This window comes from Ursus americanus, chromosome 8 (assembly GCF_024610735.1).
Source record: "Ursus americanus isolate L20-20 chromosome 8, mUrsAme1.1.p, whole genome shotgun sequence".
NCBI lineage: Eukaryota > Metazoa > Chordata > Mammalia > Carnivora > Ursidae > Ursus > Ursus americanus.
This window is the reverse complement of record NC_142134.1, coordinates 6,194,379-6,220,424: the sequence shown is the minus strand read 5'-3', so window position 1 is coordinate 6,220,424 and position 26,046 is coordinate 6,194,379. Positions and strand designations below refer to the sequence as shown.

Below are 26,046 nucleotides of genomic sequence, written 5' to 3'. Positions count from 1 at the left end.
CCCTCAGTTCTTTCTGGTCTTGATTCCAAATTCACCTTCCCAGTAAGACTACCTTTATCCTATCTAAAATTTTATATTACATTTTTCTGCTTTATTTATTCTGCTACAGAATGTAAGACAGAACATAACTATATAGGGATGCCTGGGTGGCTCAGTGGGTTAAGCGTCTGCCTTCAGCTCAGGTCATGATCCTAGGGTCCTGGGGTCAAGTCGCACATCAGCTCCCTGCTCAGCAGGAAGCCTGACTCTCCCTCTGCCTGCCACTCTCCCTACTTGTTCTTTCTCTCTCTCTGGCAAATAAATAAATAAAATCTTTTTTTAAAAAGAACATAACTATATATTTTATGTTTTATCATGCTATTATCTGTCTTCCTCCCTAGAATTTTAGTTCTATGAGTGCAGGGATTTTTGTATGTATTATTTAATGTCCAGTACACAGTATGGAATGATTTGAATGAATAAATGAAAGTATTTATCACTAAAGTCCGTAACTAAAGGAATTTCTAAAAGATACACTTCAAGAAGAAGAAAAACGACCCTGGGAGGAATGTCTGAACTTTAGAAAGGAAATGAAAAAATAATAGATATGGGTGAATCTGAATAGCAATTTATTGCAGAAGACAATCTGTAAGGTTAAAGAAAACAAAGCTAAAGCATTGTTCAGGAAAGCAAAGATCTTGATGAAATAAACGCTATTAAGTGTGCATATAGCAACACCAAGGGTATTTACTAAAAATAAGAGTATATAGGTTCCAAACCAGTAGAGCAAACAGATGAAATAGGGTGGTGGTAAAGGATGGTGGGGAGGCCCTGAGTCATTTTTTTTAAAAAGGCAAGAAATAAAGAAATACAGAAAAGTAGAAAACAGTAGAAAATAGAGATTTCATAACCTGGTTATAAAAAAAAAAAAATCCACCTATTCCTGAATATGTTAGTAACAAAGGAGACCCACTAAAAACACATAGTCAGAGAATAGTTGAAAGTAAAAGAATGAACAGTGATATGCCAGACCAATTCTAACAACAACAACAACACAAGGCTGATATAGCTAGAAAGTATGAGTAGAGATAAAGACGGGTATTATAATATGATAAAATGTTCAGTTCAACAGAAGGCTATAATACGTAGTCACCTGTAATCGTATTGATTCAAAAATTATTAAGTTAAATTAAACAGACCATGAAGAGTAATTGTAAAACACATCATTATAGTGGGGTTTTTTGGACATAACACTCAAAGTAACTAATACATTAAGCAAGATAGAGAAGATATGAAAAATTCAATTAATAAGCTTGATCTAGCTGACATCGATAGTATTATATGCAACCACTGACAAATACACATTTTCAAGTGTAAGTGAAATATTTACTAAATACTAATTAGGCTATAAAACAAGTCTTAAGAGAGAAAGAGAAAGACAGGGCATACAAGACAGGCAAAGGGGGCAGAGGGAGAAGGAGAGAGTCTCAAGCAGACTCCCCACTGAGCATGGAGCCTGACTTGGATCTCCATCCCATGACTCATGAGACCATGACCTGTACTGAAACTAAGAGTCAGATGCTTAACTGACTGAGCCACCCAGGTACCCCTGTGATACATTCTTATGTCGAGAACAAACTAATGATTGCCACCTGAAGCAACATGGTTTATAGGCCACAAATTATAAGGTTGAGTGAAAGAAGCCATACACAAAACACACCTTATTACTCAATTTACACAAGTTGAAAATAGTGAAAATAAGCCAATGGTGACAGAAGCCAGAATAATGGTTAGTGACTAGGACAGAGTTAGGGGACGGGTTAAGAATGCTTATGATGTTCTGTTTCTCCATTTGATAATGGTTACATGGGCAGTTCAATTTATAAAAATGCACTGAGATATAAACTAATAATTTGTGTACTTTTCTACAATATTTTTAATGTAATACTTTTTTATCAGTAGGTAAGGCCACAAGGTTTCATTGTCTCCTGGAGATATAAATTTGTTATTTCCATTATTGTTTTGTAATATATTTATAATAAAAATTACATGATACCCAAAATGGGTAGACATGGACACACTGAACCTATGTTGGTATAATTTAGCTTTATGTATAAAAAGTAGACTTTTAAAAAATATTTTTAATACTGTAACATTTCTTAGAATTCCACATTTCATTACATTTCCTTAAAATGCAAATCATTCTGTAGTGAAGAAAAACAGCACATATAATCTTAAACTCAGAAATGAAAACTTTTAACAACATGGAATAATGTTTTAAAGGAATTGTAATGTATTCAGGTAACCAATGCTGACTCTTCAAAGTAAGGTACAAAAAAATCAATTTTTATGACTTGGTATCTATTGCAATTAGAGAGCAATGCCAAGTCACTGACAGACTAATGGGTTTCAAAATATTTCAAAAAGAACAAGGAAATTGTTAAGTGTTTTAACTGAAATGCAGTTATAATAAGTATAAGAAATTAGATAATATAATCTTTCTGTAAAGCTACCATATAAAACTATCATAACATAATGTTGAATTTCAATAAATTTACAGCATTGTCTAGATACGTTTTATATAACTTTATATAATAATCCTACATTGAACTATTTTTAAAATTTATTATATTTTCTATTATAAAAAGAGTTGTTTTTCTGTGTTCCAAGTCTCTGAATTCTAACTTAATTTTAGAACAGTTGTGTAGCATTTCCAAAGAGGATTGGCTCTACAAAAGTAGACATGAATTGCTTGAAAAGAATATTATATCTGACTGAAACACATTTTTCATGTATTCAACTGCAACATTATCCTACATGGAAATGATTAAACTTGAAGTAGATACTAGGTTTTCTAATTCGTGAGGTATAAAATTAACAGTTGCAAAATCATAATTTCTGACCACAAAGATTGTAATAATTACATATAAAAAGTAGAACCACTTCAAGAATATCACAATCTTCAGTTTTCCTATCTCCCTCTATTCCCTTAACCTTGCCTTCTTGTTATTTAGTTAATAACATTTTACACTTTGATTCTAATTTCTATGATTATATTCCCTGGGCTTAGAAGAAACATCCCCTCTCCAACAAACACACACATTTCTACACTTTACTACCATTCAACCCGGTCAAGAAAAACTATCTTCCTCCTTCCCTTCCCATCTTTCCTTCCTTTCTTCCTAATCCTCTCCCCCTATCCTAATGCTAAATATCACATTATTGTCAATACAATCTTTTCATGCTGGAGTGGTATATCAAAGACTAACACAACCTGTGCCTGGTGCGGTTAGACTTCTTTCAACCAACAATATAGAAACTATGATGAATATGTAACCAGACATGAACCTAGAGTAGTAGTCTGGCCAGTGACACAGTTGGGTGTTACTCAGAATTAAAATGATAACAGAATAAAGATTGTATTAACCCTTCCCCCAATTTCTTTTTTCTTTCTCCCTTAAGATTCACTTCCTCATAGTATATACTGGGGAACAAAGTATGAAGATTGTTTCATTCTTTTTTACATTCTCCACAGCAGTGGGCCCTTCATCCACTCCCAGGCTAATAGGGGCTAGGGACAGGGAGAGGCAATAGAGAGCTATTGTTTACTAAGTATAGAGTTTCAATTTTACAAGATGAAAAGAATTCTGAGTATGGATGGTGTTAATGGTTGCAGAACATTGTGAATGTATTTAATACCACTGAACTGCACACTTAACAATGGTTAAGAGGATCAGGGTGCCTGGGTGGTACAGTCAGTTAATCCTCAGACTCTTGGTTTCAGCTTAGGTCATGATCTCCACGTTGTGGGATCAGGCCCCACATCCGGCTCTGTGTTCTGCATGGAATCAGCTTGAAATTCTCTCTCCCTCTCCCTTTGCCCATCCCACTCATGCTCTCTCGCTCTTTCTCACAAATAAATAAGTAAATATATTTTTTAAATGGTTAATGAGGCACCTGGGTGCATCAGTTGGTTAAGCGTCAGACTCTTGGTTTGGATTCAGGTCATGATCTCAGGGTCCTGAGATTGAGCCCTGGGGTGGGCTCCACACTCAGCACGGAGTCTGTTTCTCTCCTTCTGCCCCTCCCCCCACCCACATACACTCTCCCTTTAAAATGAATGAATGAATGAACAAATAAAATCTTATAAATAAATAAGTATTTAAAAATGGTTAAGATGATCAATTTCATGTTATGTGTATTTTACCACACACAAAAAAAGAACTTAGAAACCAGTATACCAACAGATAGTGTTCTAATCCATTAAAAAGAGTACAGTTAAATCCCCACGTGACATCAGTATCATCCCATCCTTTTCAGCCTTTAACTCTAGAGATTATGCTTCTTTTTTTCTCAAGACCTAGGTCTTTGAGGTCATTCACTCCTAATAAAAACAAGTTCCATCAATAACAAAAATCTGAAAAAAAATAATAAAAATCTGACCTGAGGTGAAGACTTGATGAATCAAGGATTTTTGTTGTGAGGTTTTGTTTTGTTTTGGGATTTTTGTTTTGTTTTGTGAGGGGGTATGTGGCTGGTTTCGTTTTTCATACAAAGAGAAATGTCTTTGCAACCTCTTTATCTGTTCTTTTAGCTTCCTCAAAGGTGAAAAGTATAGCAGATCAGTAACAAGCTGATCACTAAGAAGGCACAATTGTGTAATTTTTGGCTTATTTTCCCTAAGTTCTTCATATATCATTAAGTCTTTCTCTTTAATCACAAGAAAGTTTGATACTTGTTGCCTCAAAACATAACTACATTTGAACCAAGACAATTTCTGAGTTTTACTGATTTCTTTGCCCTATTCTTAAATAACATTATATGAGCTAATTCACACTAAAGAAACATGCACTGCAGTAGAAAACACTATGATTTTTCATCCTCAAATAATATTCCATTGACTTCTGTGTATTATGTCAAATAGTCTATCATTAGCAGTTTATTTCCAATGTCTTTCTATAATATAGATATTACTGTACTTAGCTTTTTATTTCCTTCCATTGATTTAATTTGAAGAAAATAATATAATTCAAATTTTTACCAATCTTGGACTTTCACTCTCAAATAATATTAATTCACCCATTTGCCAATAAATTTGTATGTGATTTTGGAAACAATTGTGATGTAGGGAACACTAATAATTAATTTTTATTATAATTATCTGTAGACATTTTTCTCCCTTGCTGATATGAGATTTGAGGACAAGGATTAAGTAGTACTCCTTTATTCATAGAAGTGCCTGAAACATAGTATGTGCTCAAAAAGTATTTTTTATAAAGAATGAATGAATGAACAAAAAAATGAACCATCTGGGTCTTATTCCTGTTTATACTATTTTCTAACTGTGTTAAAACAAGCAAATTTTTTCTTTTCCTTTTCTAATTATATGATTTTCCACTTTCTCCCTTATAAAGACAGCGATCATTAACTCATAACCTAGTTGTGAAAATCCAGTAATATATGTGAAATGCTTTGAAAACTTAAAACTTTCATTTAAAATACAACATGTCGATTTTAATCATTAACTTACCTAAATAGAATGATTTTCCTCTGTCTATAATGTTCTCTCCCACTTTCTTACATGATTTCAGAACATGGATCATCTTATTACATTACCCTATCAAATATTTCTTAGATAGTTTAATATTACTGTTAATAGCCTTTCTAATCCTGGACTTAGACTTACTCTTTATTCAATTTCAATTGTAGGCATGAATACATCTTCAACTCATTAATTACATAGACTATCAACTTCCTATTCTTGGACCACATCACCTTTGAGACTATACTGAAGCCTTGTCCTGCCTAACCAGTCCAATTATTCCATATTTTTACTTAGCACTAACTTTATCTGCCTTCATTTGTCTTTCTCTACTTGGAAATTGTTCTGATTACCTACTACAGCATAAAAATCTACCCCTCAATACCAGTGGCTTCAACAACAACCATTATTTATTTTGCTCAAAAATCTGCACTTCAGTCATGACTCAGAGGAAAAGGTTCATCTCAGCAGTACAGGGTGACAGCTGGGGCAGCCTGACTGGGGACTGGAAGTTCTGCTTCTACTTCCACTCACTTACAAGGCTGGCTAGTCCATGCTGGATGTTGGCTGTGAGCTAGGCCTGCGGGCCTATTTCCTCTTCATGGACCTCTCCCTGGCTGCACTGGTAGGATTGCTACTTTCAAGAGTAGGCATTCTGAGAGGACCATCCAGGGGTGCATGAAGTTTTTATGATTTAGCCTCAACAGTCACACAGCAACTCTTCTGCCACACTCTATAGAAGCAACACCAAAGGTTCACCAGGTTCACCAGGGAACTGGAAATAAACTCCAGTACTCAATGAAAGCAGTGTCAATTCTGCACTGTGTGAAGAACATATAGGATGAACTATATTGTGGCAAAAACTTTGGAAAACCCAATCTTCCATAGTCCGTTCTCTGGCTACATTTCACATCTCCCATATGTAAAATACAAGCAAACCTACCATGAAGACTCCCAAATTTCATCCTATTGTGGCATTCTGGTTCAGATGTGGATGAAACTCCTCTGATTTAGTACAACCCTTTGAATACCATTCTTCTCAATCTAAAGACCTTCAACTAAAGAGACAACTTACTGCTCCACAGATAGCCTACAGACTAATGGTAGAACAGACAAAAGATAAAAGCTATCAACACAGCTATTCAAAGGGAGAAAAACAGAAAGAATATAGTAGTCATAGGCTCATGGCATTTCAAATTCAGCAGAAAACATGTTGCCAGTTCCTAGATTAGGGTCCAGTTCTAATTCCTAGGAGTTGTTCAGTATGTTTCATGATTCCATCCTGTGGGTTTCTGGTTCTGTTCTCTTAAGTCATTCTTTTTCCATGAAAAGTAGCCCATGTTTGCAACTAGGTGGCTTTTCAGCCAACTTCCTACCTACAGAAATCTGAAAGTCCAAAGGCCTCTTTTTATTTTATATACTATGTCTATCCCCTTAGTTCCAAGCTAATAGAATTATTTTTTAAATGTATGGACTCTTTGTTTTATCCATTTATAATTCACTCCATTATATAAAGTTCTACCCACAAAATGTTTGAGATAAGCTCTCCTCTATGTATTGTCTATATAAAATACATATATCATATGTCATCAATTATTCTTTACACCTTTATACCATTTTCTACTTTAAGGCTATAACTCTATATCAGACTTTGATTCTATTATCCTTTATGTTCTAAAATATTGTGTACCAGTTCTTTCCTACCTGTGCCCTCTGCATACTTATTCTCTCCTTCTCAAATGAAGTTTTTCCCATAGTCTTCAAGATTCTTTAGCATTCAAAAACTGAATAACTCCAAAAACTCAATATACTATGCATAGATAATTCTGCCTAAAATATATGCCTATTAATAAATATGAGGGGCACCTGGGTGGCTCAGTCAGTTAAGCCTCTGTCTTCGGCTCAGGTCATGATCTCAGGGTCCTGGGATCAAGCCCTAAGTCAGGTTCCCTGCTCAGCTCTCTCAAATAAATAAATAAATAAATAAATTTTTAAAATAAATATGATCATTTGCAAATTATGCATAAATTATTAGAATTTACTTGAAATATATATAAAATGCCCAATAAAACAAAATTGAGATTGAAACTAATAAAATTAGTTCATTTTCAATAATAACATTTCCATCATTTTTTTTGAGTGGGGAGGGGCAGAGGAAGAGGGAGAGAATGAGAATCTCAAGCAGGCCCCACACTCAGCATGGAATCTGACTCAGGTCAGTCAACCGACTGAACCACCCATCTATCATTTTAAATAAAGATATAGAATCAAGAAATCCTCAAAACTGATCTGATCTATTTTTGCCTATACTCAGAATCACCTTGCATTTTAACATCTCAAAAGCATTTCTGAAAGCTATAGAAAAACAGCAACATAAATTACATATTTACTGCATTAGGTTAACAGCAAGAGGGATAAACTGCATTTTGATAAACTCTATAGCATTTCTGAGGCTATAATATTACAAGCCACTGAGAAAATAGAATAAATAATTAGTTTTCACACTACACTGATTTTTATATCAAAGGTATTACTTATGTTTATTGAAAAAGTGAACAAAACTAGCTACATGGTATCTGTTCAATTAACTTCCAAGATAAATTATATTTGTTTCCTGAAATAAATTCCTGTGGGAATGTGATGCAGAAATCACAATGTTATTTTCATGAGAAATGATCTATATTTTCTATACAAAGTAAGTCTCAGTACTTCTAATGTTCGGCCTTCAAATATTATTTTATATGCCACACATGCTGTGGAATCATCCATTCATTTAAATATTTGATTTTAATAAAAATTATGCTTTAAACTTCAATTGTTTTTCTTCACTTAAAAATCTTAAAATAATTTTTACTTACTATAAAGAAATGTACATTCATTTAGAGGAAACAACTAAAAACTGAAAAGCAAAGCAAAATCTATAACAAATCAAAGGAGGTTACTTATATATTATTTTCTCAATGAGGCCTTCTCTGATACAATCTTCGAAACTATGCTCAACCCACTCTGAACTCCCGGTCTTCCTTCTCTCTCTTACTTTTCTTCTTTATAACCACCTGGTATTCATTCTTTTTTTCTTTCTTCTTTTCTCTCTTTCTTTATTTTTTCCTTCCTTTTTTTTATCTATCAATCTATTAATCTATTTCTTTTATTCCATTAAATGTCTAATCCATTAAATGTCTCATACCTCAGATTAAGCTCTATGAAACAACAATGTCTATATTTTGTTCAAGGCCCTGGAATAGTGGTGAATACAAATGAGATTCTCAGTGCATATTTGTTAAATGACTAATCAAATAAATCTTATCTTGTCACCAGGTTTAAATATATATACCATGTTAAAATTTTTCATAGGATTCTATCCATTTGATGTATGAGAATGAACTAATCCCCATTCTTCTTTCATTTAGTACATTTTAAATTTTTCATTACTAGTATTCTTTGGTGAATTTCCTTGATGCTTAAATTCGGGGCTTATCATTAATTGTTTCCCTAGGGTAATCTCAGAAGTAGGATTTTGGGGTTAAATGGCATATATATTTGAAACATTCTGCCAGCCTGCCCTTGAGAATCACTGGTATCAACTTATACTTCCACCACACTGTATAAGAGCCCCCAGTTTTCCACACTTCATATTTTCATTCATTTTCTTTTTAAATTTGCTGAGTATTTCCCTCCTCTAAATGTCCAAAACCAGGTCAATATGAGCAATAAAGTAATGTTTAAGCCCTCTTCCACTTAACAAAAAATTTTACTTTACCTGAGCTGGATCAATCACAAAATCATTTACATATCTATGAATTAAAACTTGGTGCAATAAGAGTAGATTGCTTTATAATGTGATGCACCTCATTTAATAATCTCTTCATTAAATTTTTCTAATGTGTTTTCATTGGTTACACAACATTTAATGGTCTAAACTATACTGATTGCAAAAGTACTATTTCCCTCTTTAATTTAGACTAATGAAAATGAGTTTAATCTTTCTTAAATATATGCAAAGACTTCATTTATGAATAAAACAAAACTACTTCCATGCTGTTAATAAAAGCTCTAAACAATTTGAAATAAATATATCACCATAAAATGTTGAGTGATTGAATGAATGCCCTATAAGTCGATAAATCCCATAAGACTATTATTCATTTATCAACCAAACTCCTAACTCATATCATTTGCAGCCTCATTTTTTAACACTTTAACTACAAATGTAAAATATCCAGTAATCAATTTTAATATGCCAATTACTCTATTTATAGGTATAAAGATAACAATATACATGTTAAGTTTTATAAGGCAAACTACTGAATTTTTAGTAATGTCATGACTCAAGGAATGGATATGCCTATCATGCTCTATAAATTGATTCCATTTTATAGTTTCATTTATGTGTATATGTATATACACACATAACAACATAAAATAATTTTATCTTATAAAATATTTGATGTATAGCCCAAAAAGATCCTTCCCATCAGCATTAAGGTAAAATAAAATTATCAATGTTTAAACGACAAAAAATAGGATTTAAAAAATATTTTTTCAAGTTTTTATTTAAATTCAAGTTAGTTAACATACAATGTAATATTAGTTTTAGGTGTACAATTTTATGATTCAACACTTACATACAGCACCCGGGGCTCATCATGACAGGTGCACTCCTTAATCCCCATACCTATTTAACTCATCCCCCACCCATCTTCCCTCTGGTAACCATCAATTTGTTCTCTATAGTTAAAAGTCTGTTTCTTGGTTTGAGTCTTTCTTTTTTTCCCCTATGATCATTGTTTCTTAAACTCCACATATGAGTGAAATCATATGATATTTGCCTTTCTCTGACTGGCTCATTTCACTTAACACAATACTCTCTAGCTCCATTTACATCCATTGCAAATAGCAAGATATCATTGTTTTTTATGGCTAATGTTCCACTGTGTGTGTGTGTGTGTGTGTGTGTGTGTGTGTGTGTGTGTATCACAACTTCCTTATCCATTCATCAGTCAATGGACATTTGGGCTCTTTCCATAATTTGGTAGTTGCAGATAACATTGCTATAAACATCAGGGTGCATGTATCCCTTTGAATTAGCATTTTTGTATTCTTCAGGTAAATACCTAGTAATGCAATTGCTGGATTGTAAGTTAGTTCTGTTTTTGACTTTTTGAGGACTCTCCATACCTATTTTCCAGAGTGGCTGCATCAGTCTGCATTCCCACTAATAGTGTAAAAGGGTTCCCCTTTCTCCACATCCTTACCAACACCTGTTGTTTCCTGAAAAAAACACTTCTCTCTTAATTTAATTCTGAGATATGATATGAAAGGATATCATTCATAGGATAAAAACTGACACACAGCATATAATCAACAGAACTATTATCCCTGTATCTTTTGATTATATAACAATGATTTTTTTAAATCACAAGACTTAACATATTAAGTTAGATGGTATTAAGAATTATAAACAGAAATGGACTATTCTCATTTTAGAGCAGAAAACCATATTACTATGTATATACTAAAAAGAATCAATAATTCTTTGTCATATTCATTAATAAAAAACCTAGCCTAAGTAAAAATCAATGAGAAATGAGGAATCTATTTAGAGAGTTGATAATATCACACCTGAATATCTCTTCCTTGATTGGATCAGTGTAAGAGAATTAGGACAAATGGAAATTATTTTCAATTACCAAATGAAGCATGGATATTAATTGAATTGGCCCTGGTCACCTATTGAATCTATATTCGAGACATGTTTTGAATGGTATACCTTAAATAGTAGATTAAATTTAAAAGAATGAATAATTCTAATTACTACAATATCTGCACATGTCAGAGGAAATCAAATTTTATACATCATAGTATCAGGTAGTACCTTCAGAAATCCATTTTTTCTAATGTATTTATTATAGATGCATGTGGGTTTTCTGCTATCATTTCTTTGAATTATAGACTACTTTTAAGATGCAGGATGGCAAACCATGGGTTATTAGTTTAACCAGTGTGATAAACTTTCTGCTTAGCAAGCTGGCTACTCTACAGTTGTGTAGTGACTTTGACAGTCACTATGTCTTTGACTTCCAAATAGTAACTATCTTCATAATGAAGATATTCCTCTCTCCCAAATTCTTTCAGAAGCTAGTGTTGGCTTGACAAGAAGAACAAATATGTTTCATATTATAATAAGATTTTATACTTCTAAGGAGCGTCAGAGCTTCTGAAAATGACTTTGAAATACACTCTTATTAATCTTTAGTATTCTCATGAGAGCCAAGTAGGTGGCAAATATTTTCTGAATTTTGTAAAACAGAAACTAATAAAACAATTAGTGAATTTCCTTGCCCTAGGCGAAATACTGAAACAATGAAAAGTCACAGTGCCAATCCTGACATCTAACTGAAACTCCTATACCTTCCAACTACAGTAATTTTTACGGAGAGAACAGTAAAGGCAGAGAGAAAAAATAATCTTCAGAAAATATGAAGTTCAACATAATTTACTTCAAGAGACCCTGAAATGAATATTTATTTATTATTTGATTGTGCTCGGTGACGGTGCCCATGATAGTACCAGAACTTCAAAAGAACTAATTTCCCTGCATCGCTTCTGGGTGACCACATATTGAGTGTGGTCAGGGACACACCAAAGGGGTTTGAATTCTACTTGATAACAAAGCTAAAACCTGACAAAATCAGCAATGGTACAGTAACTCAAGAGAAGAAAAAGAAAATAAGAAAAGTTAAAATTTTGACTTACAACAGACCTTTAAGGTGGCAATATACTTGATTCTTGAAAGACAATGAAAAACAAAGCAAGCCTCTATGGATCACAGGCTCTCTGAGTATTCTCATTTGCTGATGGGTTTTTCATCAGAAACCCTTGAACGAGTTTCTCCATCCTGTTTCATTTTTTTCTCTTCATATTCTCATAAAGAGTCATTACAACGGTTTGGTTGTTCAGTGGCAATACATTTCAAAATCACTGTTGAAACTATGGTTCCTATTTTCTATCTAGTTTTCCTGTGTGAAATAACACTTAACTGATTTATCCTCATTACTAAGGAAAGTTATTGCGTTCATTTTTAGTCTAAGAACACTATTTCTAGCAGCTGAACTAATTCCAATTTTAAAAATCAAAATTGCTTTTAGAATTTTAACCCCCTCAAATAAATGCTTATCTTTTTACATGGATGTTTTCTTGATACTTGAGAAAAATTAAAATAATTCCATGAGAATAACATGATGTGTGTCTTGTATATGATTGATCTTACAAACCACAGTAAAGTGCCTTTCTCTTCTAACACTTCTAGCATATTAAGAATTTAGGTTTTTCCCTAAGAGGAAATGACTTTACTAGCTTTAAGTTAAAACTCGTAAGATGGTCTTTGGTAAAATTAAGAGACATAAAACTCCAAACAGATCTTACAGTTGAAAAAAAAATCGAAAATCTTTCACTGATAAGCAGATATCTTTTTTGTCTTGTATGTTTAAAAGAGGCATGGTAAATATAAAGGAATGTTTATAATTGTCTATCTTAATAATGGAAACCTTAGATTTTTTTCCCCATAGCTTTAAAACAACAGTCTGTACTTACCTGGTCCATCAGTCATTTTTTCTAGGCATCGAGGAGTTGTGCTAAGAAAGGAGGCATGTTTCAGTTTAGCCACAAAACTACGAGGCGGCATGTATTTATGTTGAACTTGGGACATCTCATATGATTTTTGAACATCATAGCTGCCAGGTGCTGGAATATCCTAAAAGAATTTCAATGGATGAGCATTAACATGTCTTACATGGAAAATACCTAAAAATATGTAGCACAGATGTACACACTAAGCAATGGTGTAAGAAGAAAAATATGAAAATTCTCCTAATCATTTAAAAAAAAGAAATTTAAAAGAATATCCCTAAATTTATACCCTCCTAATGAAACTGTAAATTTGTCAAAATTTAAGATAAAATAAATAGAATTATGAAATTTAGATTCATATTTTTAAAAAAATAGCTTTCATAATATAGATCAAACTCTCAGTTTCAAATTTCATAATGAAAATCAAATTTCATACAGGAATGAGAGTAATTATTTGCTTTCATAAGCAGCAACACTATCTCCGCTATACTGTTCTATGTGAGCACACTTGACTTATTCTACAACTGAGACTGCTTATTTCATTTTCAATAGATTCCAATTAAGTTGAAAGGCTTTCCCTTTCATCATTTATGGCTGTTTATATGCTCTACAGTTATATTAACATTTTTCATCAACATAAACCACATGGAAATTAATAACTATAATAATAATTCTAAACTCAATTAAATATAAAATATATATTTGTTGTACAATTAATGCTTGTAAACTATTAGCTAATTATTTCAATGAAAAGAATTTTAACTCATTTTCCTCAAATTATTTTAAAATGTAACATATTCTATGTCTCATATCTGTTCATCTCTATTATATATAAAAGCCAAACTTTTCAAGTTTTAATGATTTTCTAGTAGGCAAGGACACTCTTGTGGCTAACAGTGTAGACTCTAGCTCTAGACTTCTTGGGTTTCAAGTATCTGCTCCTTACTTTTTTAGGGACCCTAGGCAAGCCACTTAAACTCCATGACTCTTAGTTTTCTCACTTGTAAGTGGAGAAAATAATAGTATTTATATCATGTATCATAGGGTTGTTATAAGAATTAAATGAGTTAAACAAGTAAAATATTTAGATTGATACCTAAGTCCATAAAAGCATTAGATAATCTTACTATTCCACAAAAGTTAATTTCAATGCAAAAAACAATACTGAACTTCAGGGTTTGGGTTAATAGGGAAGTATTTCAATGTTTCAAGTAAGTTAAACAAATTTGGATACTGAAAAATCATACTTTTAAAGTCCACCTAGGAGCCATACGTTCTCTTGCTTCTCACGCCCTTAGTATCTCCTTCAAGCATATGCCAACAACATTATCTTCCACTGGCAAAGAATCATTAAATATGGTAAGGGTACAAGGGGAGGAGATTCCTACGTGAGACCCCACATATCTGGTTTAAGTGCGGTGTCAAACACCAAATGCCACATTCTGTAAGTCAGCTAAAATTGTCAGCAGTTGTTTTCGTCTTGCCCGCGTCAACAGAATATTTAGTAAAGGTACGCTGAATATAAGCAATAACAGTAGTAGCTTCAAAGATAACTTCTGGATCTTTTGGGCTGCTTCTGTGGTATGTGAAAGGAAAATGGAAGACAGTACCAAAGCACAAAGAAATCTTGAGTGCACACAATATATTCAGAGTGTTTAGGAAAACTCTGCAAAGATCTTGATTGTACTTACTATACATTTTAGTGTTTTTATGTGAAGCTATTATAGTTATTGCCTCCTTAACACCCTGCCTGGTGTCACCACCTACTCTTTTTTCCAATGCCTAGCCTATATATGATTGGTGGCTTTGGCTGCTGCCACACAGCCAAATGCCTTTTTTTTTAATGCCTTGAAGCAAAGATAAGAAACTTCATCAGTGATCAGTTTTCTTAAAATAGCGTGTTCCCACCGAGGAAAATTCATCAAACTACTTATCCTAAATTTCTATAGATTTGCCGTGTCCTCTACCAAGTGAAGATACACTACCCTCGTTCATGGTCATCTCTTCCTATAGCAGGTCCATGCACCTCTGAAAACAGATTCCCTGCTTCTGTCCTTTATCAATGTTTCTAAGCTCTTCTTACTCATCTTCAATTCTCATTTTGTCTGAGCAAGAGATTGATATTTCAAGTCAATTTCCTAGGCAAATGGTTACTAAGACAAATCTGAAACACTGTTTAAGAGCATTAGTTTAAGCAATACTTATAGATGGTACTCTAAACACGAAAAAAATAGTATGTATAGGTAAACAGGAAAAAAATAGTATGTATAGGTATACAGGTATAGTATGTATAGGTATAGTATGTATAGGTAAACAGGAAAAAAATAGTATGTATAGGTAAGACCATCAAATCTCTGTGGGTGATTCTTTATATATCACAGAAAATAGGAAAGGCACATGATGAGTGGATATGATAGACATTTCTCATGCCTTTTTTTTTTTTTAACCTGGTTATTTGTATTCTATTCCTGTGTTTGGAAAATTCCCCATACTTTCCAGCAGTATCTGAGATCTGGCACAAAAACTAAAAATGCCTGATTCACATCCTCCTGGTCAAATTTTTTAGCTAGAACATGAATCTAGGTCATAGGCTTAAATGACAGCCTTTGAACTGGCAGCCAGGTATTCAAAGAAATACAGAGCATTAAAAATTCCATTCTAGTGAGGGGTTGGCAGTGCTAGAAGCTCTGTCCAGCTCCCAGAGGCAACAAGAGCAAGTAGAAACTGAGAAATGTGGTAAAATGTCTGATGAAATAAAAGCTATGCCTCAATGCAAAATAAAGGTAAATCCAAGGTGTCCTGATTTCATCTGGAAAACCCAGGCCCTATCAAAAAATGACATAATCATAGAATTAAAATGATATATGTAAAATTCTTAGAATGGTATCTGATACATAACAAGCACTAGTGTTTCCTTCTACTGCCATCATCATTGTCATTAGCATTATTATTTCTATTAGGTGTGAAACTACTTGTAACCATCAGTGATATCTTCCTTGCCTGGAGAGATGTCAACTGGCTATTTAAAAGGAAAGCTTCCAGTATTTTAAGCACCAAAGAACAACAACAATGAAAAGTAGTTAAGATGTTGAGAATCACATGGACAGTATCCCAGGCAGTTTAAAAAGAAAAAATCACTAGTTTTAACCAGCCTCAAAGGAAAGCATGTCACCCCATTTATGTTTTGGAAAAACCATTTCATACACTTTGTGATTTTATTCAGTTCTGTCAAGCAAGTTGAAGCCTCTGCAAAACTTCCCATGCCCAAATACAAGACTCGTCTTCAAGATATTTGAACTTGAGTGGGGTAGGAAGCTAAAGAGTAAAGCTGAAAACTTCAGAGGGTAGAAATTGCAGGAAGAAATAAAACAGACCTTCAGGTTCTCAACACCAAACTCAAAAGGGCGACAAGTGCAGAGCCACAAAGGCAGAGTAGAATCTTTATCTCACGGTATTTATCAGGTAAACTGTCACTAGAAGGATGAGTCCACAGCAATATATAACAGATCTAACAGCATTTTATATAAGTAAAATGTTAGACAGCATAATATAATAAAGACCACTAACTATGCTTTGGCTAAAATAAGGTTTCATTATATTTTTGCATAAATTGTCCTGGCTGTTATTTCATGCCTAAGTATATTCCAGTCTAAAATTTTATTTTAAAATCTCAAATACATAATTATTTAAAAATCACTGGAATTTCTTCTATAATGAAGCTTATCAGTTAAGAAGACTTAAATTAGGAAGATTTCAATGAATCTTTCAATCAAAGCTTTGAATCAAAATCTTTAATCAAATATATATAGTAAAAAAAATTATGGGCCATAAGTGTAGTGAAGTTTGCCTGAATATGCAGAAAACTTTGATTAAAGCCATTTATACAATGGAATATTACTCAGCCATCAAAAAGAACGAAATCTTGCCATTTGCAATAATGTAAATTGTTAGAGGGTATTATGCTAAGTGAAATAAATCAGTCAAAGAAAGACAAATACCATATGATTTCATTCATATGTGGAATTTAAGACACAAAGCAGATAAACATGGGGGGGAGGAAAAATAAAATAAGATGAAAATTGACAGGGAGGCAAACCACGAGACACTGAACTCTAGGAAACAACCTGAGGGGTGCTGGAGGGGATGGAGTAACTTGGTGATGGGCATTGAGGAAGGCGCTTGAAAGGAGCACTGAGTGTTATATGCAACTGACGAATCACTAAATTCTACCTCTGAAACTAAAAAAAAATTAAAAATTAAACTTCTGCAAAAAACAAAACAAAACAAGCAATTTACCAATATGCTTATCCAAGTTGCTTAATTTTAGGTTTATGGAGAAGAAAGGCATTTCAGATGATCATCAAATTATCTTTGTTTTGCCTATCACAAATTATAATTATGACCATATGGTTACCCTTGCCATTTTTTCAGCTTTCCTAACATTCATCATCCTGAACACACACCTCTTTAAATATTTGACTTAGGAAAGAATAAGTGTTATTTTAGAACAAAAAGTATTTTAATACAGATACAAATATACTGTTAATTGTAAGTGATAGGCAAGAATAGAAAATATTGATTTTATTGTCCATAATCTCCTGATATACTGGAAAAGAACTTTTACCCTAATGCTATTTTATGAAAGGACCTAAAATTGTCAGCTATACCATGAGACTCAAGGCTCAGTAAAGAATAATAAAAAGTGCTGGCAGACGAAAACATGTAGACAATAAAACCACTGATTTCACCTAATTTCTCTAATGTAACATTATACAATTCACACTTGAATCACAGATTTCCAGTTATTTGCTGACATTTCCACTTCATTATCCTCAGATAGCCTTCAAATAAAACTCCTTATCTTCCCTTCCCCAACTACCCTTACCATCTATCCTTTTTCACCTACCTACAATAATTCCTTATTTAGCCAAACCTGAAAATACCAAGCTGCATTCACTTTTCTTCACCTTCCTCTCCCAATCATTAGTTATAGATTGTAACTTCTCTCACTTTATCCCTTTCTTTTCTTTACTACCGAAACAATCCTGCTATGGGCCCTAAAATACACCTGACAACTGTACTGTCTCTTCAAACTTAGGTCTTCCATCTCAAACCATCGGCATCACAGTAGCAAAAAAGGTATTGGACTAACACGACCAAATTCTGCTGGAAAAGTGCATTGGTTCCTGAGTGCTATGGGAAAAATTTTCAGAAAATTCTCTTTGGCACCGAAAGCCTTTTTAAGTTTGGAGGTAACTTTACAATTGTAAAACCCAGTTCAAGCAGAGCCTCTTCCATTCTTGATTGCCCTGGCTACAAACGATATCCTTCACTTTTCAATTTTTCTGTTATTTATTGTATAAATATACTTATTTGGATAAACATGTAAACATAAGTATACTGTATACTTATTTGTATAGACACATAAATATATAAATAGCTCATTAAACAAATATGTCACATTTATTTGAATATTTATTTCTTTGTTCATCGATATAAGAGCAGGGAGAGGATTTACAGCTATCTGATGATTCCTCAGGTAAGATTTTATTTGCCTTATGTATTTACAGATGAATTTTTTTTTATTCTCTCAGTTAAAAAAAAGCAGACATTAAGAATCCAGGAGCACAGGGGCTCCACAATAGCATTGGACATTTAGGCCCTTTCATGCTTTATTCCTGCATGGTTCTTAGATTGTAGACTTCATCCTTATGTCCTCAAAATACTGCATAGCTCTAGCTATAACATGCTTATTTCAGAAATGGAGAGAAAGGACAAAAGGCAAAAAAATATGTTTAACAATCGAACAGGTTTCTCTGAAGAACTTTCCAAATCCAATAACTTCTGCTTCCTTTTCATTAGTTAAAACTATTCAAATAACTACCCTATAACTGTAAGAGAACCTGAAAAAAAGTAGCTGTTTTAGCTAGGCACATTGTTCTTCAAATAAAATCGGGTTCTGTTAGTAAGGGGAAAAAAAGAGAATAGATATGGGGTTGACAACTAGTAATCTCAGTCATAACATTTCTCTGCCTTTGAGGGCATTAAAATTGTAAAATAATTAACTCACTTCTAGTATATTATCCAGGATATTAGACTATCTCTCTCAAAATTTATTTTGACCCAAGACTTATAGGCTTTGTTCTCTAACTCTTGCTCATCCTCTGGGTCTCAACTTTCCCTCAATTCATTAGCTCTGTCAGGTTTCCAGTAATAACACTTTCAGAACACACCACTCTTAGCTTTGCAGTGGTTGTTACACTTGCAATTAAATAAGTCTTCAATTATTTGTTTAATATCATCATTCCCATAGGATGTACAGTTCTTGAAGGTTGAGAAAGTATTGTTTCATTGATCAAAGTATCTTCAGTGATGGCAAGTGCATTACACACAATAATTGATCAATGAATATTTTTTTTTAATTTTTATTTATTTATTTCAGGGAGAGAGCACGAGCAGAGGGGAGGAGCAGAGGGAAAGGAGAAGCAGATTCTCCACTAAGCAGGAAGCCCAATGTGGGGCTTGATCCCAAGACCCCAGAATCATGACCTGAGTTGAAGGCAGACGCTTAACCAACTGAGCCACCCAGGAGCCCCATCAATGAATAAATATATGAGCTAATGAAAGAGTGAATAAATCTATCAGTATCTGTCTACCTTGAAGCCTCCCCTCCCATGTTTGGTCTTATCACTGAGCTGCCCCATAACAGTAGGGTTGACACAATGCCTTGAAAGTATTTTCAACCCCTATAGTGCTTAAATTTGTCTCACATAAAAGCAGTTCTATATTAAATGTGTGCTGGGTAAAGACTGTTCAAGTACTGCTTTCCCTAAAGATGTTCCTGTTTCTAATAAAAATAGATGCAACTTATAGTATCAGCAATGATGTACAAGTATGGATATGCCCATTCACACTGATCAAGGACTAGCTTTCATAAATCCATTAGGTAGTTAAATTTGATTAATATTTTATGTGAGATGCATCTCCTTCTCTTTGGTATCAAAAAAGTAGACTTTCACTTTGATGCTTGAGCTTTTCATGACCACCTTTGACATTGGTTTTATAGAAAAAAATGTGTATCTCAGCAGATTAGAGTAAAACACATGAACAGAAATGGCCTGTGTAACCTATCTTTTCCTGTAAATGCTAATTCCACTGAGATAGGAAAAAAACATAGATTATTGCCAGTTCTAATAGCTCTAACTGACATGATATCATTTCTTCAGTGTTTTATCAACTCAATACAAATCCAGAAGTTAATTCTTCTGTAAGTTGAATGTGAAAAGAAAGAAAGTAAATGTAAGTGATTTTTAAAAAAAAAAAAAACACAATTGTTCCCAGACCCAGCTGGACAGATTTAGATAAGGCACTAAAAATTATCTTGATAAACTTAGAAAACTTAAAAGAGGCAAATTTTGAATGTGATTTGGGAGGGATGTGTGAATGTGAATAGTAGAGTTGCAAAAATTTTCATTAACCCTGGAGAAATGTCTACAAGTAAAATTCTAATCAATTTGTTATGTTCAAACTTTTTGAAATCAAATGACCCCTAGTATCATCTATTACACTCAGTATGACAAGAATTACCCCTTACACAAAAAGAAGGATCATTTTCAGGTAGTACTCCTGAAATAACACAAAACATGGAGTCAGAATTGCTGGGTTATATTTACAGACTTGTTTTTAGCTTCAAGCAGGCCTTGAAGAACCTTACTCACTCATCCAACTCCCTCTCACCATGATATATGCTGAAGGTCATGCTCAGAAATATTTAGTGGGTGTCTATGCAGGAGATGTGTTTCTCCCTTCTCTTCTTCCTATGAAATTGACAGTGAGATGAGTCATAGAACTATTCATATTTGGAAGTTGCCTCTCTCACAGTAAGTTAAGAGAAGGCAGAATGATCCAGACTTTCTGCAAGCTATAAATATCTTAGCATCCCATTACCTACATCAAAAAAATAATTACGATTATATGTAGACAGAGAAGAGTAGAGGTGATGAGAGAGAGGAATAAACAATGAAAAAGAGAGGAGAGAGAAAGCAAGGTGATTACAACAAAGGAAGTATGCAATGACAGGAACTGAACATTGTCTACACAGAGAGATAAAGAGCTCTGGTAATGTTACCCATACACAAAACAACTGTTTTCCATGTTATGGCACATAGTTTATAGATCTTAATAGCAAAAGGCAAATTGTGCATTTGAAATGAAGGAAACCAAGTTATTCTCCCCTGATGTTCCTATAAATATCTGCTGTGATGAATTAAATATATTTTAAATATCTCATCTCATTCCATATTTATGTTCTTATATGGCACTAAAGAATTGTTCAAGTTAGTTTATACTTGGTGTCAAACTTAATAGCACATTTTTTAGTGACACTAAATGTTTCTTGATTGAATAGATAAAGAAACAAAGCAAGCAGAATTAAATATTAAATGGAAAAGCTTCGAGGATCCTACCACTTTCCAAGAGTCATACATATAAAGGTTATAGCCATCTAAAAACATCCAAAATATCTTAACTTCATGGGGAATCAAAAAAATAATCCTCTAAAAATAATGCTAATATCCTTACTTCTTCCTTTCCTTTCTTTTGAAAACTTTGGTATATTGTTTCCCCTGTACTATAAACAAAATGGTACTTAAGTGACACTGTTTTTAAATGTTACACTATTTTAGTTTTAGTCTAACAAAAATTTACTGAGTCTTTACTAAGCACTGGAATTAGTGTCCAACCTTAGTGAAGATTATGGACTCTGAAGCTATATTGTCTGGGTTCAAGCCCTGGCCCAGCATTTTGCTAATCATATGACTATGGGTAAATCTTATGTCTCAATTTTCCTCGTATGTAAAATGGGAATAATAATAGTTCCTACCTCCTAGGCTTGTTGTTAGGATTAAATGAGTTAATATATGTGCAACACAGAGTGCTAGGTACATAGGTGAGTGCTATGTAAATTTTAGTTATTATTATACCTCATTATAAATATTGAGTTCCTAATATATCAGATATTTGGAGGATACTTGATTTTACCTCAAATAACTAAATAAAGTACTATTTGAAAGTAATATATTTTTCAATGTCAGAAATAATTTAATCTTAGAACATACAACTTAAAAAAATATCAGTATATCTGTTTCAAATGACAAAAAGCACAAAGACTGACATAAAATTGTAACTTGATCATGGGCTAAATATAATTTAACAAATATCTTTATTAGACATGAAAAAAACATAATTCAGAATAGAGTCCTCTACCAGTGACTGACATTATTAAAGAAATGTCATGCTTAAAAAAAGAAATTCTTTTCCCCATGCATTTCAGGGAGATGAATCAATTCTTTTTAAAAAGTATTATTTATTGAACAATTTTAAATGTCTTTTTTTAGAGTTTCTGGAAATCTACATTTCAATATATTAAAGAAAATATAAATGTTCTCGTCCCAGGTTCTGGTTTTATAGAAAACAGATACTTTCAATACCTTAAAGATATAACTACCTTGAGAAAAGTGAATTTCTGATTTATAAAGATAGTCCATATTAATGTCTGTATGATAAAAGAGAAAGTCAGTTAAACATGCACAAAAGCATGTGAAAAAAAAAGACGTGTGTAATAGAAAGAAAAAAGAAAGTTCATGGTTTCAGTTTAGAAAAGCACCTAATTCATATCTCTCATGAAGACACTCCAAATTTGCCAGAGAACTCACAGGAAAAATTAAAAAGGAACACACACACACAAACACAGAGCAAAATGAAATGAACAACAACAACAGAAAAGCTAACAAACCCGAAGGGTCAGTATAGATCATCTTTGATGTAATCAGGTATTGTTCTATTTTCTTTTCCCATCACTACACTACATTCTTATTGTAAAAAACTGAAATACGAAGTAAAAAAGAAAGTCTATTATTCTGCTCTATTACTTAATCAGCCTTCACCAGCGAACATTTAACTCATTCCCACTTTCGCATTGTTACAAACAATGACATAATAAAGGAAAACATGTATGTTTATGCACTTCTGGACAAATGCCAAGATAAGCCCTTAAAAACGGAATTGTTAAGGCAAAGATATGTGCACATTAACTTTTGGGTGAAATTATCAAGTAACTTCAGAAAGGTTTTAGCAATGTAAAATTCCCCAATAGTACACTGGCCCTCGAAAAACATGAGTTGAACTACATGAGTCCACTTACACACAGAATTTTTTTCAGTAAGTATATTGGAAAATTTTTTGGTGATTTGCAACAATTTGAAAAAACTCACAGATGAACGGCATAGCCTAGAAATATGGAAACATTTAAGAAAAAGGTATGTCATGAGTGCCTAAAATATATGTAGATTTTATCATTTACTACAGTAAAATATACACAAATCTATTTTATCATTGACTACAATAAAATATACACAAATCTATTATGAAAAGTTAAAATGTATCAAAACATACAGATAGTACATGGCACCATTTGCAGATGAGAGAAATGAAAGCCAACATAAAGATGCAGTATTAAATCAAAGCTGCATTAAAATAACTGTAGCACACACTGTACTACTGTGGTAACTTCATAGCCACCTTCTGTTGCTATTGCAGAGAGCTCAAGTGTTGTGAATATCTGCCTAAAACATTGTGTGACACTAATTCCTCCACATGAACAGTTTCTCTCTCCAGTAAATTGCATATCGCAGCAAAACGTGATCTCTTGTGGTTCTCACATATTTTTCACAATGTTTAATGCAATACTGTAAACCCTGACTAACCCCATGGGACCCACACAAAGTGCCTCTAGCGATGCTGGAAGTGCTGCTAAGAAGCAGAGAAAAGTCATGGCGTTACAAGAAAAAGTTGAATTGCTTGACACGTACCACAGACTGAGGTCTGCAGCCCACCATTTCAAAATAAATGCATCCAGAGTTAAGGGCCAAGGCAAACAAAGAAAAGCCTGTTTGTGAAGCCACCACTGCAGCTACACCAGCAGATGCAAAAAACCTTGCACTTTTTGTGAAATGGTTTTGTATTTGTCTTGAAAAGGCAGCTTTTGCTATGGGTGCAGGATTGCTATAAGAAAGGGATACTTATAGACTAATACGATTCAAGGAAAAGTAAAGTCATTATATGGCAACTTAAGCCAAAAGGAAGGTAAAGGAACTAAAGCTGGAGAACTTAATGCCAGCAAAGGATGGTTTGATGATTTTAGAAAGACGTTTGGCTTAGAAAATGTCAAGATAACAGGAGAAGCGGCTTCTGCCAACCAAGAGGCAGAGGATGAGTTCCCAGACACCATTAAGAAAATTATTGAAGGGAAAGGATATCTGCCTGAACAGGTTTTTAATGCAAATGGAAGTGCCCTATTCTGAAAATAAAATGCTAAAGGACATTATTAGTAAGTCAAGCAAGCACCAGGATTTAAGGCAGGAAGAGATAGGCTAACTCTACTATTTTGTGCCAACGCAGTCAGGTTTATGATCAGGACTGCCCTTATCTATAAAGCTGCTAACCCCCAAGCCTTGAAGGGAGAAAATAAACACCAGCGGCCAGTGCTGTGGTTGTACAAGAAAGCTTAGACAAGAACCCTTTTTCTGGATTGGCTTTATTGGTGCTTTGTCTCTAAAATCAGGAACAACCTTGCTGGTGAGGCACTGCCTTTTACCCCCCTAAGTTACTTAGGAATTCTTTAACTAGAAAAAGAAAGTCAATAGGATTGATTATCTATAAGGTTCTAAAAGTATCCATGAGTTAAATCACTCATATCCCCCTATTAAAAAGCAAAACAAAACCTTAAATCACATTGCTATTAAACTTTCTTACAGTAAGGAGTAAGACCAAGCTGTATCAGAGTACAAAAAGCTGAAATTCTGCACGTGAAAATAATTTATTAGACATCTGGCTTATTCAAACATCGGGCCTACTGAAGGTAGAATTAACAGAGCTCATGCAGTAGGGGGGAAAAATCCATCCAGCACCTGCTTCACTGCAAATTTCCTGGGGAAAAAACTCACGCATTCTGCACTAGAGCCTCATCCTAAAGCATCTACAGGTGCTTGATATTGATGAACATGAATAGGAGATGAGAAACTTTCTGTACACTCAACTTGGCGAGTAGCATTAGTGATGCAACTTGCAGAAATATTCTTAGGCACAAGCAATAGCACTGCCTGCAGTGGGAGTCTTTGATAATCAAAGAAAAGAGTATCACCGAATAGAAATCTTACAAATAAGAGGGAAAGAAAAATACATGCACTTTTCCAATGGACTGCTTTACCTATCAGGAAAAATGTCACAGTGAGATCTATAAAATTAAAGCATTAATTGTTACACTTGTAACTGACTCTGAAGTTATTTTGTGGTATTAAAAATCAGAGAAAAAGAAAACAATTTAACATAAGTGGAATTTAGGGAAGAAAATGCGGGCTTAATATGGAATAATAGCTGCATTTCTTTGGCTAACTCATTAGAAAAATGACAAACATTTTCAGTCAAATTTTATTTTTTTAAAAAAAGGCAGCAGATCACCATTACAATTCAAGAACCTAATCTAAATATGCACTTGATAATAAAGCACATATGACTACAGAGGGGAAAAAAGTTTTCCAAAAAACCATCAAATGTATCATCTCTAAATAATAAATCATTTCTATAGGTCTTTTGTTGAGTGGAATCATAATGAACTGAAGATTTATTGCTTTGGGAAAAAAAAGTCTGTAGTGCAGTAGTATGAATCTTGGGCATTAAGCATAATCATCTGAATTAAGAAGTTCAAAATCTAATAAGAAATGTGGGGGGGGGCGCCTGGGTGGCGCAGTCATTAAGCGTCTGCCTTTGGCTCAGGGCGTGATCCCAGCGTTCTGGGATCAAGCCCCACATCAGGCTCCTCCACTGGGAGCCTGCTTCTT

General features: G+C 33.6%; 1 protein-coding gene across 1 annotated transcript in view; it reads right to left on the bottom strand.

The window, feature by feature from the left end:
- Positions 1-26,046, bottom strand: part of STPG2 (sperm tail PG-rich repeat containing 2) — a 307,272-nt gene that overhangs the window by 62,799 nt on the left and 218,427 nt on the right. Inside the window, exon 10 of the mRNA XM_087864396.1 lies at positions 13,115-13,274. Within this exon, the coding sequence (XP_087720522.1) occupies positions 13,115-13,274 (160 nt within the window). The remainder of the gene's footprint in view (positions 1-13,114; positions 13,275-26,046) is intronic.